The 12,037-nt window shown below is 34.4% G+C and overlaps 1 protein-coding gene across 1 annotated transcript; it reads left to right on the top strand.

Moving 5' to 3' along the window:
• The first annotated feature begins 675 nt into the window (after positions 1 to 675).
• pign (phosphatidylinositol glycan anchor biosynthesis, class N) lies at positions 676 to 11,499 on the top strand. The gene is made up of 29 exons (XM_089125720.1): positions 676 to 972; positions 1,209 to 1,460; positions 1,813 to 1,934; positions 2,014 to 2,112; positions 2,192 to 2,298; positions 2,709 to 2,833; positions 3,143 to 3,273; positions 3,464 to 3,583; positions 3,734 to 3,774; positions 3,858 to 3,917; positions 4,007 to 4,099; positions 4,177 to 4,232; positions 4,593 to 4,671; positions 4,766 to 4,948; positions 5,079 to 5,218; positions 6,744 to 6,843; positions 6,977 to 7,069; positions 7,163 to 7,254; positions 7,404 to 7,509; positions 7,605 to 7,713; positions 8,021 to 8,123; positions 8,955 to 9,057; positions 9,270 to 9,356; positions 9,437 to 9,492; positions 9,565 to 9,640; positions 9,744 to 9,817; positions 10,567 to 10,609; positions 10,710 to 10,762; positions 10,865 to 11,499. Exons 2-29 carry the CDS (start codon positions 1,234 to 1,236, stop codon positions 10,986 to 10,988), a joined length of 2,802 nt encoding a protein of 933 aa, XP_088981846.1. The 5' UTR covers positions 676 to 972; positions 1,209 to 1,233; the 3' UTR covers positions 10,989 to 11,499.
• Positions 11,500 to 12,037: the final 538 nt, after the last annotated feature.

Genomic DNA, 12,037 nt, shown 5'->3' with positions numbered 1-12,037 from the left:
TATCTATCTATCTATCTATCTATCTATCTATCTATCTATCTATCTATCTATCTATCTATCTATCTATCTATCTATCTATCTATCTATCTATCTATCTATCTATCTATCTATCTATCTATCTATCTATCTATCTATCTATCTATCTATCTATCTATCTATCTATCTTGTGTAAGATGATGTGTTACTGTAAAACGGTTCTCGTTTTTTTAGGAAACGATTTTTCTTTACTGTAAGTATTTTACACTCAAAGACACAGCTTGATAGACTACTAATTATGGGGCAAAGAAAATGTGAATTTTTTATTGATTGGAATCAGTATTATATATCTTTACAGCTTATCAAAATGTACAGAGAATTTAGGACTTTTTTTCATTTTATGTTTCTGTAAAGATAAAAGAGACATTGTTTTTAGATGACTTCTATAAAAAGTATAATCAAATGTCAGTATAATCAAATGCATTTCGTTTTATAGTCAGAAAATAACTAATATTATTTCAATGTATTGAATGTTCTATAATTTGTCATCTGAAATCCCATTCCCAGAGAGAGAGAGAGAGAGAGAGAGAGAGAGAGAGAGAGAGAGAGAGAGAGAGAGAGAGAGAGAGAGAGAGAGAGAGAGAGACTCTCTCGTAAACTACATTTCCCAAGATGCATTGTGCATATTTCCAGTTCAAAGGTTACCAATACAAGGAAGTAAAGAAAAGTTCTCTGTTAATCTGCTTACAAACTATTTGGTTTAGCAGGTCAAACGCCAAGTTGCCCGCCACACACATAACAGCACATTAAAACAAGATTATGACGCGTTTTGTTTAGAGGCTGTGTGTTGTCTCAGAATCAGACTCATGGTCACTCATGCTCTGCTCTGCTCTGCCGGGTGCTTTCTTTGACAGTCTACTGATGTGCTCATTTATATTTCTAGATCTTCGATAAAGCGACTTTATGATTGTGTTTCAATCTGATATTTGCATAGAGGTAAGAATAATAATTATTCAGTTCATAGTTCATACTATTAAAACGATTGTATTTTTTTTTCAATGCTAATGTTAGGCTGCTTTTGAGATGGCTATGGATAGTTTGGTCCTTTTGAATATACATGCTAATATGTCAAATCTTTAGGGCAAAACTCTAAAGACGAAAAAATGAAAATAACAGAATGTATTTCAAATGTCTAACTTTTCACTTGTATTCCTTTCCTTCTTCTAAATCAGTGCCACAAGTCTGACAGCAGACAAAATGAAGATGATGACATTCTTCATTGTGGGACTCATCGTCCATGTAGTTTTCTTTCTCTCAATATTTGACATCTATTTCACGTCCCCTCTTGTCCATGGAATGACACCACAACATGTCCCCCTGGCCCCTCCAGCCAAGCGCTTGGTGCTCTTTGTGGCAGATGGTCTGAGAGCCGACAGTCTCTTTAAGCCAGACAACAATGGGACAGGCAGGGCTCCTTACCTAAGGTGATGAACATGGGTTAATCTTTGTCCTGCTTACCAGTGTGAATCGCTTTTTTAAGTAATTAAATTCTTATTTGTCAGAAAAAATATTGCATATAGAAACATTCAGAAAATATGACTTATCTGCTGTTTAATATCTACCTCAACCTTAAATAAGTGTATATATATATGTATATGTGTGTGTGTGTGTATATGTATATGTGTGTGTGTGTTTGTGAAATATAAATCTAATACAACAGCTGTATTATAATAAATATAGTTTATTGCTTTTAAATATAATTGTTTATTTGTTATCGTGTTCTTTATGGTGTATAAATAGATTTAACTTGTGCTTCCTATTGTTCCCTGTTATAAGGACTGTGATTGAAGAGCGCGGCACATGGGGAGTGTCACACACTCGAGTCCCTACAGAATCACGGCCAGGTCATGTGGCTCTAATAGCGGGCTTTTACGAGGACGTTAGTGCTGTTGCCAAGGGTAAAAGCAGCCATACATGTGTTTGTGTATAACACATATGTCTATAAACTTAATGTGTCTCACATTTCTGTGCTTACAGGCTGGAAGGAGAATCCAGTGGAGTTTGATTCTGTTTTTAATGAGAGCAGACATACCTGGTGTTGGGGCAGCCCTGACATATTACCAATGTTTGCTAAAGGTATAACCACACACCTCTGTGTAGATATATGGAAGTTTAATAATCTAATTGGTAGCTTTACTGGCATTGTGTTTTGTAGGAGCCACTGGAGACCATGTGTACACTCACACTTACCCTCCAGAGCGGGAGGATTTCGCCTCCACTGATGCTTCCAGACTTGATACATGGGTATTTAATGAAGTAAAGGTAGGATACTTAATGTGTTTTTATGCAGTTGCTTGAGGCTAAACTTGAAGAAACCCTGCACAACTCTTATTTCAAGTCTTTTATACTTATTAGAGCTGGCCACAATTATTGGCACCCATACTCGTAATTTTTTACGAGTAAAATATCTGAAGTATATTCCCATTAATATTTACCTTTTTAGACAGGAATAATATTTAGAACATGAATTTTGGGTTTTCATGAGCTGTATGCCAAAATCATCAGTATTAAAACAATAAAGACCTGAAATATTTCAGTTGGTGTGCAATGAATATATATATATATATATATATATATATATATATATATATATATATATATATATATATATATAAAGAAAAAGAGAAAATGATTGTTAATTAATTATCTTATATGTTTCCTTTTTTGTTCAGGATTTCTTCAATGTTGCCAAAAGCAATGAAACTCTGCTGAATAAGTTACATGAAGAACAGAATGTGTTTTTCCTTCATCTTTTGGGGATAGACACCAATGGCCATGCTCACCGGCCCATGTCAAAGTAAGAAAAAATAGTTTCACCACATAAAATATTGCAATGTGATTAACAACACCTTTTCCTCATTCATTTGTATTTATTTTTTTATCTTATGTAGCCACTTTCAAACCATGTTTTTGTTGTGAAAAGTGCAAGACAAACTGTTTTCTAGTTTAATGTGTTCAGATACCTTAAACTGTAATTTATAAATATGTCATATATGGAAATGCATATAATAAAATCACCTGGACATCAGTTTTACCATTAGGTGGAGCTGCTACCATTGTTAAAACCTCACATGCACTCTTTTCTTTGGGATTTCTGTGCTTATAGGGAATATCTTGAGAACATTGGCCTGGTTGATGCTGGTGTCGCTGAAATTGTCACTTTGATGGACGACTTTTATGGGCATGATGGAAAAACCGCTTATGTGTTTACATCCGACCATGGCATGACAAATTGGGGTAAAACATCTCTCTGACCTAGTCTTTGAAACTTTAAAGTGTGTTTAACAGTTAAAATATGTGACTTGAGACTGTATTATATTGTGCCTGATATTATATTAAGTTCAAGTCAGCATTTTGGGTAAAAGAATGTTTAATTTATCAATTATAAATGTCTGTAGACTACAGTGTCTGAGTATGTGTTTTATAGGATCTCACGGTGCGGGACACCCATCAGAGACGCTGACCCCACTGGTAGCATGGGGTGCTGGGGTTCACACAGCACGACGGGAGCTGGGCTCTCACAAATATGATGATGATTATTTAAAAGGTTTGTTTAATGGCCCTTGATTGTCTAACATCCCCTCCATCTCCATCCTCTTCAAACTAGTTTTCAGACATCATTTAATAGAGATTCAGGCATCATTAAACAGCAGAATTAATTTTGTCAATATTTCTTCTTACCCTTCTTTTGTTTCAGAATGGGGGCTTGAAACATACAAGAGAGTGGATGTCAATCAAGTGAGATTTTCTGTTTCATTTACTTTTGAAATGTCTATAAATGTTTGAAACATTGCTAATCTGATCTTTTTATGGTTTTCTAGGCTGACATTGCTCCACTAATGTCATCTCTTATAGGAGTTCCCTTCCCTCTGAACTCTGTGGTGAGCATGTATAAAAACATAAAGCAGCTCACTTCTACATACATATGCGGGCAGTGGTTTTATCTTCTGAAGTTTTTGTTGCTTTATAGGGTGTCTTACCACTGAATTACCTGAATAACAGCCAGCACTTTAAGGCTGAGAGCATGTATGCGAATGCCATTCAGATCTTGGAGCAGTTCAGGGTAAAGTACAGGACATTTTGGTTTATTCTTCCCTTTTTTATTTGAAATAACCAGCTATCTTGTGTTTATTTAATCAGGTGAAAATGGCACAGAAGAAAAAAACAACAATATCCTTTCTCTTTACACCCTACCAGTGAGTAAAAGGCTACATATAATGAAAAAAACTGGATTATTCTTGTTTATTTATTTATTTTTAAATAAAAAGGCTTGAATCTTATATTCACCTGCAAAAATCGGTAATTAGCACATTTGTATGATTTCCATTTCTGATAAACGACAATGTGAACTATATTATTAGTTTTGCTATTAGTAACTTGCTGAACAAAAATGGGAAAATAGCCATGTTAAATTAAACATTCACATTTGTTTGGACTGGACAAAAATATTGATGATTCATTATACGATGTTCAGTCCTCGAATTTGATTGGCTGAGCAGTTTTCTGGTATACAGCCAGGTCCGATCAATTTGTGAGATTCTCCTTTTTGCTTCTAGGTCTCTCACAGACTCTAAACAGATGGATTTTGTGCGTCAGGCAAGAGATTTGATCCAGAGAGGCCAGTTTAATGAAGCAGTAAGTGTTGATTGGTTGTCGTCATGTCCAAACTGACTCGTGGATTATCTTTTTCATTTTGATACCTCTCTCTCTCTTCCTTTTTTTCCTCCAGATACGTTATTGTGAAGATCTCATAGCCCAGGCCATGGAAGGCTTGTCATATTATCATACATATGATCGACTCTTCCTGGGTAGCAGTGTGGTTCTGGGTTTTATTGGTTGGACCTCTTATGTGGTTTTGTTCATCCTGAAAACCCATGCTAGCCTACGCAAACCACCATCTAACACACTTCTGGTAAGCAAGAGAAGTTGTATTTTAACATGCAGATCATTATCATTGTACTAATGTGAAGGTTTATTTTTAAAATAGTGTTTTCAAAGGTGTGAGGTGAGTCACATCTTGTTTGTGTTTTGTGGTTTTCTAGGTAACAGAAAGACATCTAGGCCAGGTGTTTCTGTGTATAGGTCTTCTTTTGGCTCTGTTCTTGTTGGTCCAGTCGAGTCCTTGGACCTACTACATCTACTGCTTGCTCCCTGTGCCTGTGTGGTACTCTGTCGTGAGGGAGTAAGTTACTTATCCCTGCTTTGTTAGAACTTACCATTGTTACGGCCGACTCGGGGCCGCAACAATATAGGAAAACCAACACAAACGATCAATATAACCAACGTAGTTTAGTGGTTTTGGCATAAATGTTATGCCATGTGGGATCTTCCAAAGTGCCAACAGATGCCAAATCCCGCTATCACCAGGAGAACAGGAGGTGAACGGTGGATGAGGTCATTTCCCCATACGCGCCCCCACCCCATGCATGAAAAACGGAACCTATATCTCCACCTCTTAATTTAAATCAGATTTTTCTCATCTCCACCGCAACCTACAAAACAAGAGATAAAAGAAAAACAAAACACACACCCGTAACAGCATATTAGTGGTTCTTAACGGGTTTGCTTCGGGACCCAGATTATTATTACCATGATTAAATCTATTACAATTGTTAGGTCGATAATTCTTTTCATGTTGTAATAAATGAGACCTTTTATTTAAATAAATTAAAAATATATCACTAAAAACTCAATTTAATCTAATAAAAATGAATAAATCATTTAAATTCTACAAGCGTTTCTTTTATTTTATTTTATACATCATAATGTACGATATGACAAATGTTTAATCTGTGAGATTTACTATAGATTACATTTAACAGTGTTATTAAATTGTTAGCATTTTTAAAATGAAACATTAGAGGACAACCAAGGTAATCTAAATGTAATAATAGGAGAACTGGGCATTGATAATTAAATATCTAATATCCCATCATTAAAATTAAAATAAATTTTTTTTTTTTCATGTAGGGCTGTCAAACAATTAACCGCGATTAATCACATCCAAAATAAAAGTTTGTGTTTACATAATATATGTGGGTGCACTGTGTATAATTATTTTGTATATATATAAATACACACACATGCATGTATATTTAAGAAAAAAAAAAATATTTATATAATATATTTATATTTATATATAATATAAATGATATATAAATCTATATACAGTATATACATGAAAATATTTCTTAAATATATACATGTATGTGTGTGTATTTTTATATATAAAATAATTACACACAGTGCACCCACATATATTATGTAAACACAAACTTTTATTTTGGATGCGAATAATCGCGATTAATCAATAATATAACCAATAAATGATTGATATTAAAAGTATTTAAAAAATTTCTCTACATAAATAAAACATAAAACATTAAAATCGATCATTTTAAACACTACAAGTGAATTTAGCCATCACAAAACTATTATGTACAGTACGAAAAATGGATATTCTATTAAATAATAATAAGTAAATAATACTTTGATGCCTGTATGGTGTGAGAGTGGCATAATTTAGTTGTCATAACAAGCCAGAAAGGTTTACATGGGGCACACTAAATCTCCAACCTGACTGTTTAGAAAGTCTTCATTTATTAATCACATTCAAATGTGTAAAATATTGGTCTGTCCAGGTCTGTTTCTTTTATTTCTTGTCCCTACTGCATTTTTAGAGTTTGTGTGTTTTCTCTCCGTCACAGATTTGAAACTATTTCTGGTCTGATTCGATCGATCCCCTCATTACCACTCAGCAAATGCTTTGGTTATTTTTTGCTGGTTACATTCGGAGTTGAGTTACTAGTAAGTGCTTGGTAACTTGTTTACTTTGTGCAAGACTGTTATCAGCGTTTTATCTATTTAACGATTAGAACGGTTTAGCACTCTTGTAAAGGGGTGTTAACTATTTCACTTCTCATCTGCTGGTGTTTTTTAGGTCATGAGCTTTTTCTATCGGGCCATGTTAACCTTGGGGCTGGTGGTGCTGGCACTGTGGCCTATGGTTTCCGGCCTCTATATAAAAGCAAAGGTAAGGTGAACGTGACCTTAATGCCTCCTCTGAAATGAGGTTTTTGAAAGGTGTGTTTTTGAGGTCTTGTTTTTGTTCTTTATGCTGCTTTAGTTCAGGTCACTGAGCTGGATGTTTAGCTGTCTCTTTCTTGCCGTGTTTCCACTGTTGCCTGTGGTGGGACGGGAACCCAACATTAACTATGTGTGAGCACTCTTTGTTCACTTACTGTCATACACAATCACAATCATCTTTCTTCTTATACACTGTAAAAAACACATTTGTACTTCCTTATCGGTGATACTGAATGACATCAGAAAAGTTCATCTACTAAATTTGATGTATTGTACTGCAGAATTTGTGCTGGGGTGCTGACCCTCTTCAACTTGTCCTCATACCTCTGTTCATCATGGAGATGCTCTCCTCTGATCCGAAGGGATCGTCAGCTGTTCATCTTCCAGGTCATTTTTGCCTTTCTTTTCATCCTTTTTTACTGTTCAAGGACATTTTCATCATAGAAATTTTGGTGACCATCTAAATATGCATGCATTTCTAGATGGTGCAGGTGGTGCTGTGTGCTTATACCGTGACCAGCACCCACTCCAGTCTGCAGGTGAAGCAAGGCCTGCCACTCTTCAACCAGCTCGTAAGCTGGCTCACACTAGGTAGTTTACCCAAAAATGAATCATGTGAACGTATCATTTACTCACCCTTATTTTTTTCAAACCTCTATGAATATGATCAATGAATATGTGCAAAAATATTATGAGTAGGAAGTAATGCAGGTTTGGAACGCCTTGAAAGTGAGTAATGTGCCAGTAACCTATGAACACTATTTATGTTACCCCAGCTTAATATGCATAGACAACTTTAAATAAACTGTGAAGAGTCTTTAACCAATGAATTGCACTTCTTCTTTTCATCCATCCTGTTTGTACTTCATCCCCTATTCTCTCACACTTTCTTTTTTAGTTTCCTCATTTTTGATACCATTGTTGAGTTCAACCAGGCTCTTTCAGAGATTGCTGAGTATCCTGATGTCCTTGGTGTGTGTCTACCTTCTTCTGAGCACAGGGTAAAATCCACTGACCGAATGCTAATCTTATCAGCAGGTTTTACCTGTCAGGGCTAAATTTAACAGAAGTTCAGCCCATGATACATTTAGTGAAATTCTGCTATTGAGGTTTTCTGTCTCAATGGGATTTGAAAGGAAACCACATAGTGCTTGCAGTAAGCAAATAAATTGCAAGGGGTTTCAATTCAGCCGCTGACTGGTTTAAGATTGTTTATATTCTTTTCTTTTTTTTTCAAGCTTTTGACATTGACAGGGTTTAGACAAAGTTGGCCAGTCTGAGCTAAGACAGATTGCCCAAATGGCTATTCTCCACAGAATACACACAAAAGTAAATTATCACAATATATATCACAAATAATTACCACACAAGAGGAAAAAAGAAATAATAATAATAAAAATAAAAAAAATAAATAAATAGACAATATATTCTAAATAGTTCTAAAACACACTGCCGTTCACAAGGTTGGGGTTGGTAAAAATAAAGTAAAAAACAGTAATATTGTGAAATCTATTTTAAAAAGCTAATACTCTCCAGGCTTCAGTGTCACATGATCCTTCAGAAATTATTATAATATGCTGATTTGGTGCTCAATTTCTTATTATCAGTGTTGAAAATGGCTGTGGTGTGTTATATTTTTGTGAAAACCGATTATTTGATGAATAGAAAAGAACAGAATTTATTTGAAATATAATTTTTTTTGTAACAACATTATGGAAAAGTTAGATTTTTTTTTTTTTAAACAATTTGCTTTTTAAACATTTTTTATTTATAGTAAATGAACATTTTTAATTGAAAGCTCATATTCTAATAGCTCTTTGTGTTCTGTGAAGGTACGAGGCCCTTTTTCCTCCAGTGCTGTCATGGCTCATGTTTGCATGGATCAACATTGAGCAGGAAGCAATGACCACTCAGGAAAGTTCATATCGAACTGAGGTAATACCGTCCCTTCCTCTAACGAGATTCTTGCGGCTCATAACAGAAATAGCCTCATAAATGTGGTTGTAGATTATTGCACTGTGTATCTTGCTCTTGTCTTCTTAACCACTTCCATGGATGAATATATCTGTTCTCTATAAACTTGTGTAACACAAGAGTAGTACAGCTTTGTTTCTCTTTACTGAATGTACCGTCTCCTGTTTTCTCAGCTCTCCAGCATTGATTTTGCTGAAAATATCGACATCACCAAAATCAGGCAGCTGAGACTGGATGACATTAGGAGATCTTACTTTTTTGCATCCTTTGGAACTACAGACTATTTGATTTGTCTTATGATTGCTGATATACAGTATTTAGTCCTTAACTGTTTAAACAGGTGTTTTTCATAATAACTGCATTCTTCGGCTGCGGTAACATTGCGTCCATCAACAGGTAAGCTGCTTGAAGAACTATAGAGCTATAAAATAGACTTGAATATAATTATGCCTTGATCTACCCTCACAGTTTTGACCCAGCCTCAGTTTACTGCTTTCTGACCGTCTTCAACCCGTTCATCATGGGCGGCCTGTTAATGTGGAAGGTAATGGTACTTGCTCAACCTGCAGTTTTAAACTGATACTCCTTTTTTTATTTAGTGCACAACTTTGTTTAATGCATCTTTCCACTGTTTCATCCTCTTTCAGGTTTTAATTCCATTCATAATTGTGATGTGCACATTTGAAAGCATTCAAGTGTCAACGCAGCTCTCATCGCGAAGGTACTTTGCACTGCAGAATAATTGGTAGAGCAGGAAACCAGCAGATCTTGCTCTGTTTGTGTACATTCGCTGCAAACTGACCACTTCTTATAACTGTGCTATATTTAGAGACATTGAAACATTGAGTAATTCTAAAGCTCCATTTCTTTTATAAATGTTGTAAAACAGGGTTTTTTTTTACAGGACAATTTTCATTTGTGAACATGGAATTTCGCCCTAGTGAAAAAAAGTGTTGTTATATTTGAAATATATTCCCTTTTTTCAATAGTACATTGCAAATATACCAACACATTTTTTTTTTTTTACCATATTTAAATATATTAATAGTATATTAGCATCATGCTTCACAATACAACTTTTAACACACTTTAAATATAATTGTACTTTAGTATTTAGTGTAATTGTACTTTTATATTTTCTAATTTTTTTTCTTCACATTTTTTAAAAGTGAATTTGAAGCATTAGCTTCATTGAAACCGTTGTACCCCATTAAAGTCCACTATATGGAGAAAAATCCAAGAAGGTTTTCGTCAAAAACCTTAATGTCTTTTCGAGTGAAGAAAGAAAAACATGAATATCTTCATGGCCACGTTGTACTAAAATGAGAGAACGCATTTTTAAGTCGTGGCCCTAATACAGTATATTGTGCGGGGCTCCAATATGTTTCTGCACAGGCAGAACGAAATTTGTATGTATAAAAAGTTATAAAAAAACTTTATGTTCACATAACATTTGCATTTGTTTTCTAGCCTTTTCCTAGTTGTGCTTGTCATCTCAGACTTGATGGCACTGGTAAGCTTAGCATCGAAAATAAATTAAATCTTTTATTATTGCATAAAATACTTGTGTATATTAACCATTTTATTTTAATATTTCTTTTCTTTTTCACCAGCACTTCTTTTTCTTAGTAAAAGATTATGGAAGCTGGCTTGACATAGGATCTAGGTGGGTTAACTGTATTGTTTTAGCTTCCAACAGAAGCTCACTTTTGGTCATTGCATGTGTATAAATTCACAAATATGATACAAAATTTCTTCTGTTTTGCAGCATTAGTCACTATGTCATCGTAATGTCCATGACCATCTTCCTCATGTTGCTGAGTGTCATGACGCACATTTTAACCTCCAAGAGAATCATCGTTGGACAGAAACGAAAGATGCACTTTAGGTGATGATGACCTCACACCTGGACCTCCCTCATAATGTTTACAAGGTGCAAAAAAACAAACAAATATCCACATTAATATGACTGATTTTCAGCATTGGGTCTTCCTGTTTCTGAGAATTTCTTAATATCAATATTCAGTATATGACTCTGCATTTTAAACTATAAGAAGAGGACTCTGTTTGGTATAACTAATAAGAAAAGTGATCTGTTATTAATAGATTTGTTTAATTTTAGAGGTATTTTAGTTGGAGACTTTAGGGGGGAAGACTCCCCAAGACAGGCATGGGTTAAAGGGAAAGCACTTGATTATGTACTGTATGATTTATGCCAAAGTAGAGGAATGTTACTGTACTGATATGACAGCTGATTTGAACTGGGATCTAATTCTCAGATGGTATTATGGTAAATGTGTAGTTTTATAATACTGTATTTTTGTCTAAATAATTATTTATTTACAATAAACCTTTATATTTAATGTCATGCCATGTGTTAAATAAAATCCACAAAAACACTGACCTTGATTTTCATCAGCACCACGTTCAAATAAAATACATAGGAAGGATACATTACTTTTCAAAATGTGAGGGTCAGTTAGGGTAAAAGACAGATTAAATTGATTTCAATTTAATAGAAATCAATATAAAAATTTTAATTTTTAAATACATGCTGTTCTTTTGAACTTCATATATTGATTAAAGAATCCTGAAAAAAAAATGTATTAAGGTTTCCCACACAAATATTAACCAGCACAACAGTTTTCAACATTGATAATAACAAGAAATGTAGCACCAAATCAGTATATTACATTTTGTTTTTAAGTTTAAAGACACCATGTGCTAAAAATTCAGCTTGGCCGATACAGGAATACATTTACATTTAGTCATTTAGCAGACGCTATTATCCAAAGCGACTTACAACTGAGGATTAAACCAAGGGAGTCATCGTGAAGATGCAAAAACAACGCAAGAAGTGCTCAAAATACAAAGTTCAGACATAGCTCGGAATAGCATAGACCAGATAAAAAAATGTAAAAGCATGTAAAAACAAATCTAA

This window comes from Pimephales promelas, chromosome 22 (genome assembly GCF_988280905.1).
Source record: "Pimephales promelas chromosome 22, fPimPro1.hap1.1, whole genome shotgun sequence".
Lineage (NCBI taxonomy): Eukaryota > Metazoa > Chordata > Actinopteri > Cypriniformes > Leuciscidae > Pimephales > Pimephales promelas.
This window is presented reverse-complemented; position numbering and strand designations above follow the sequence as displayed.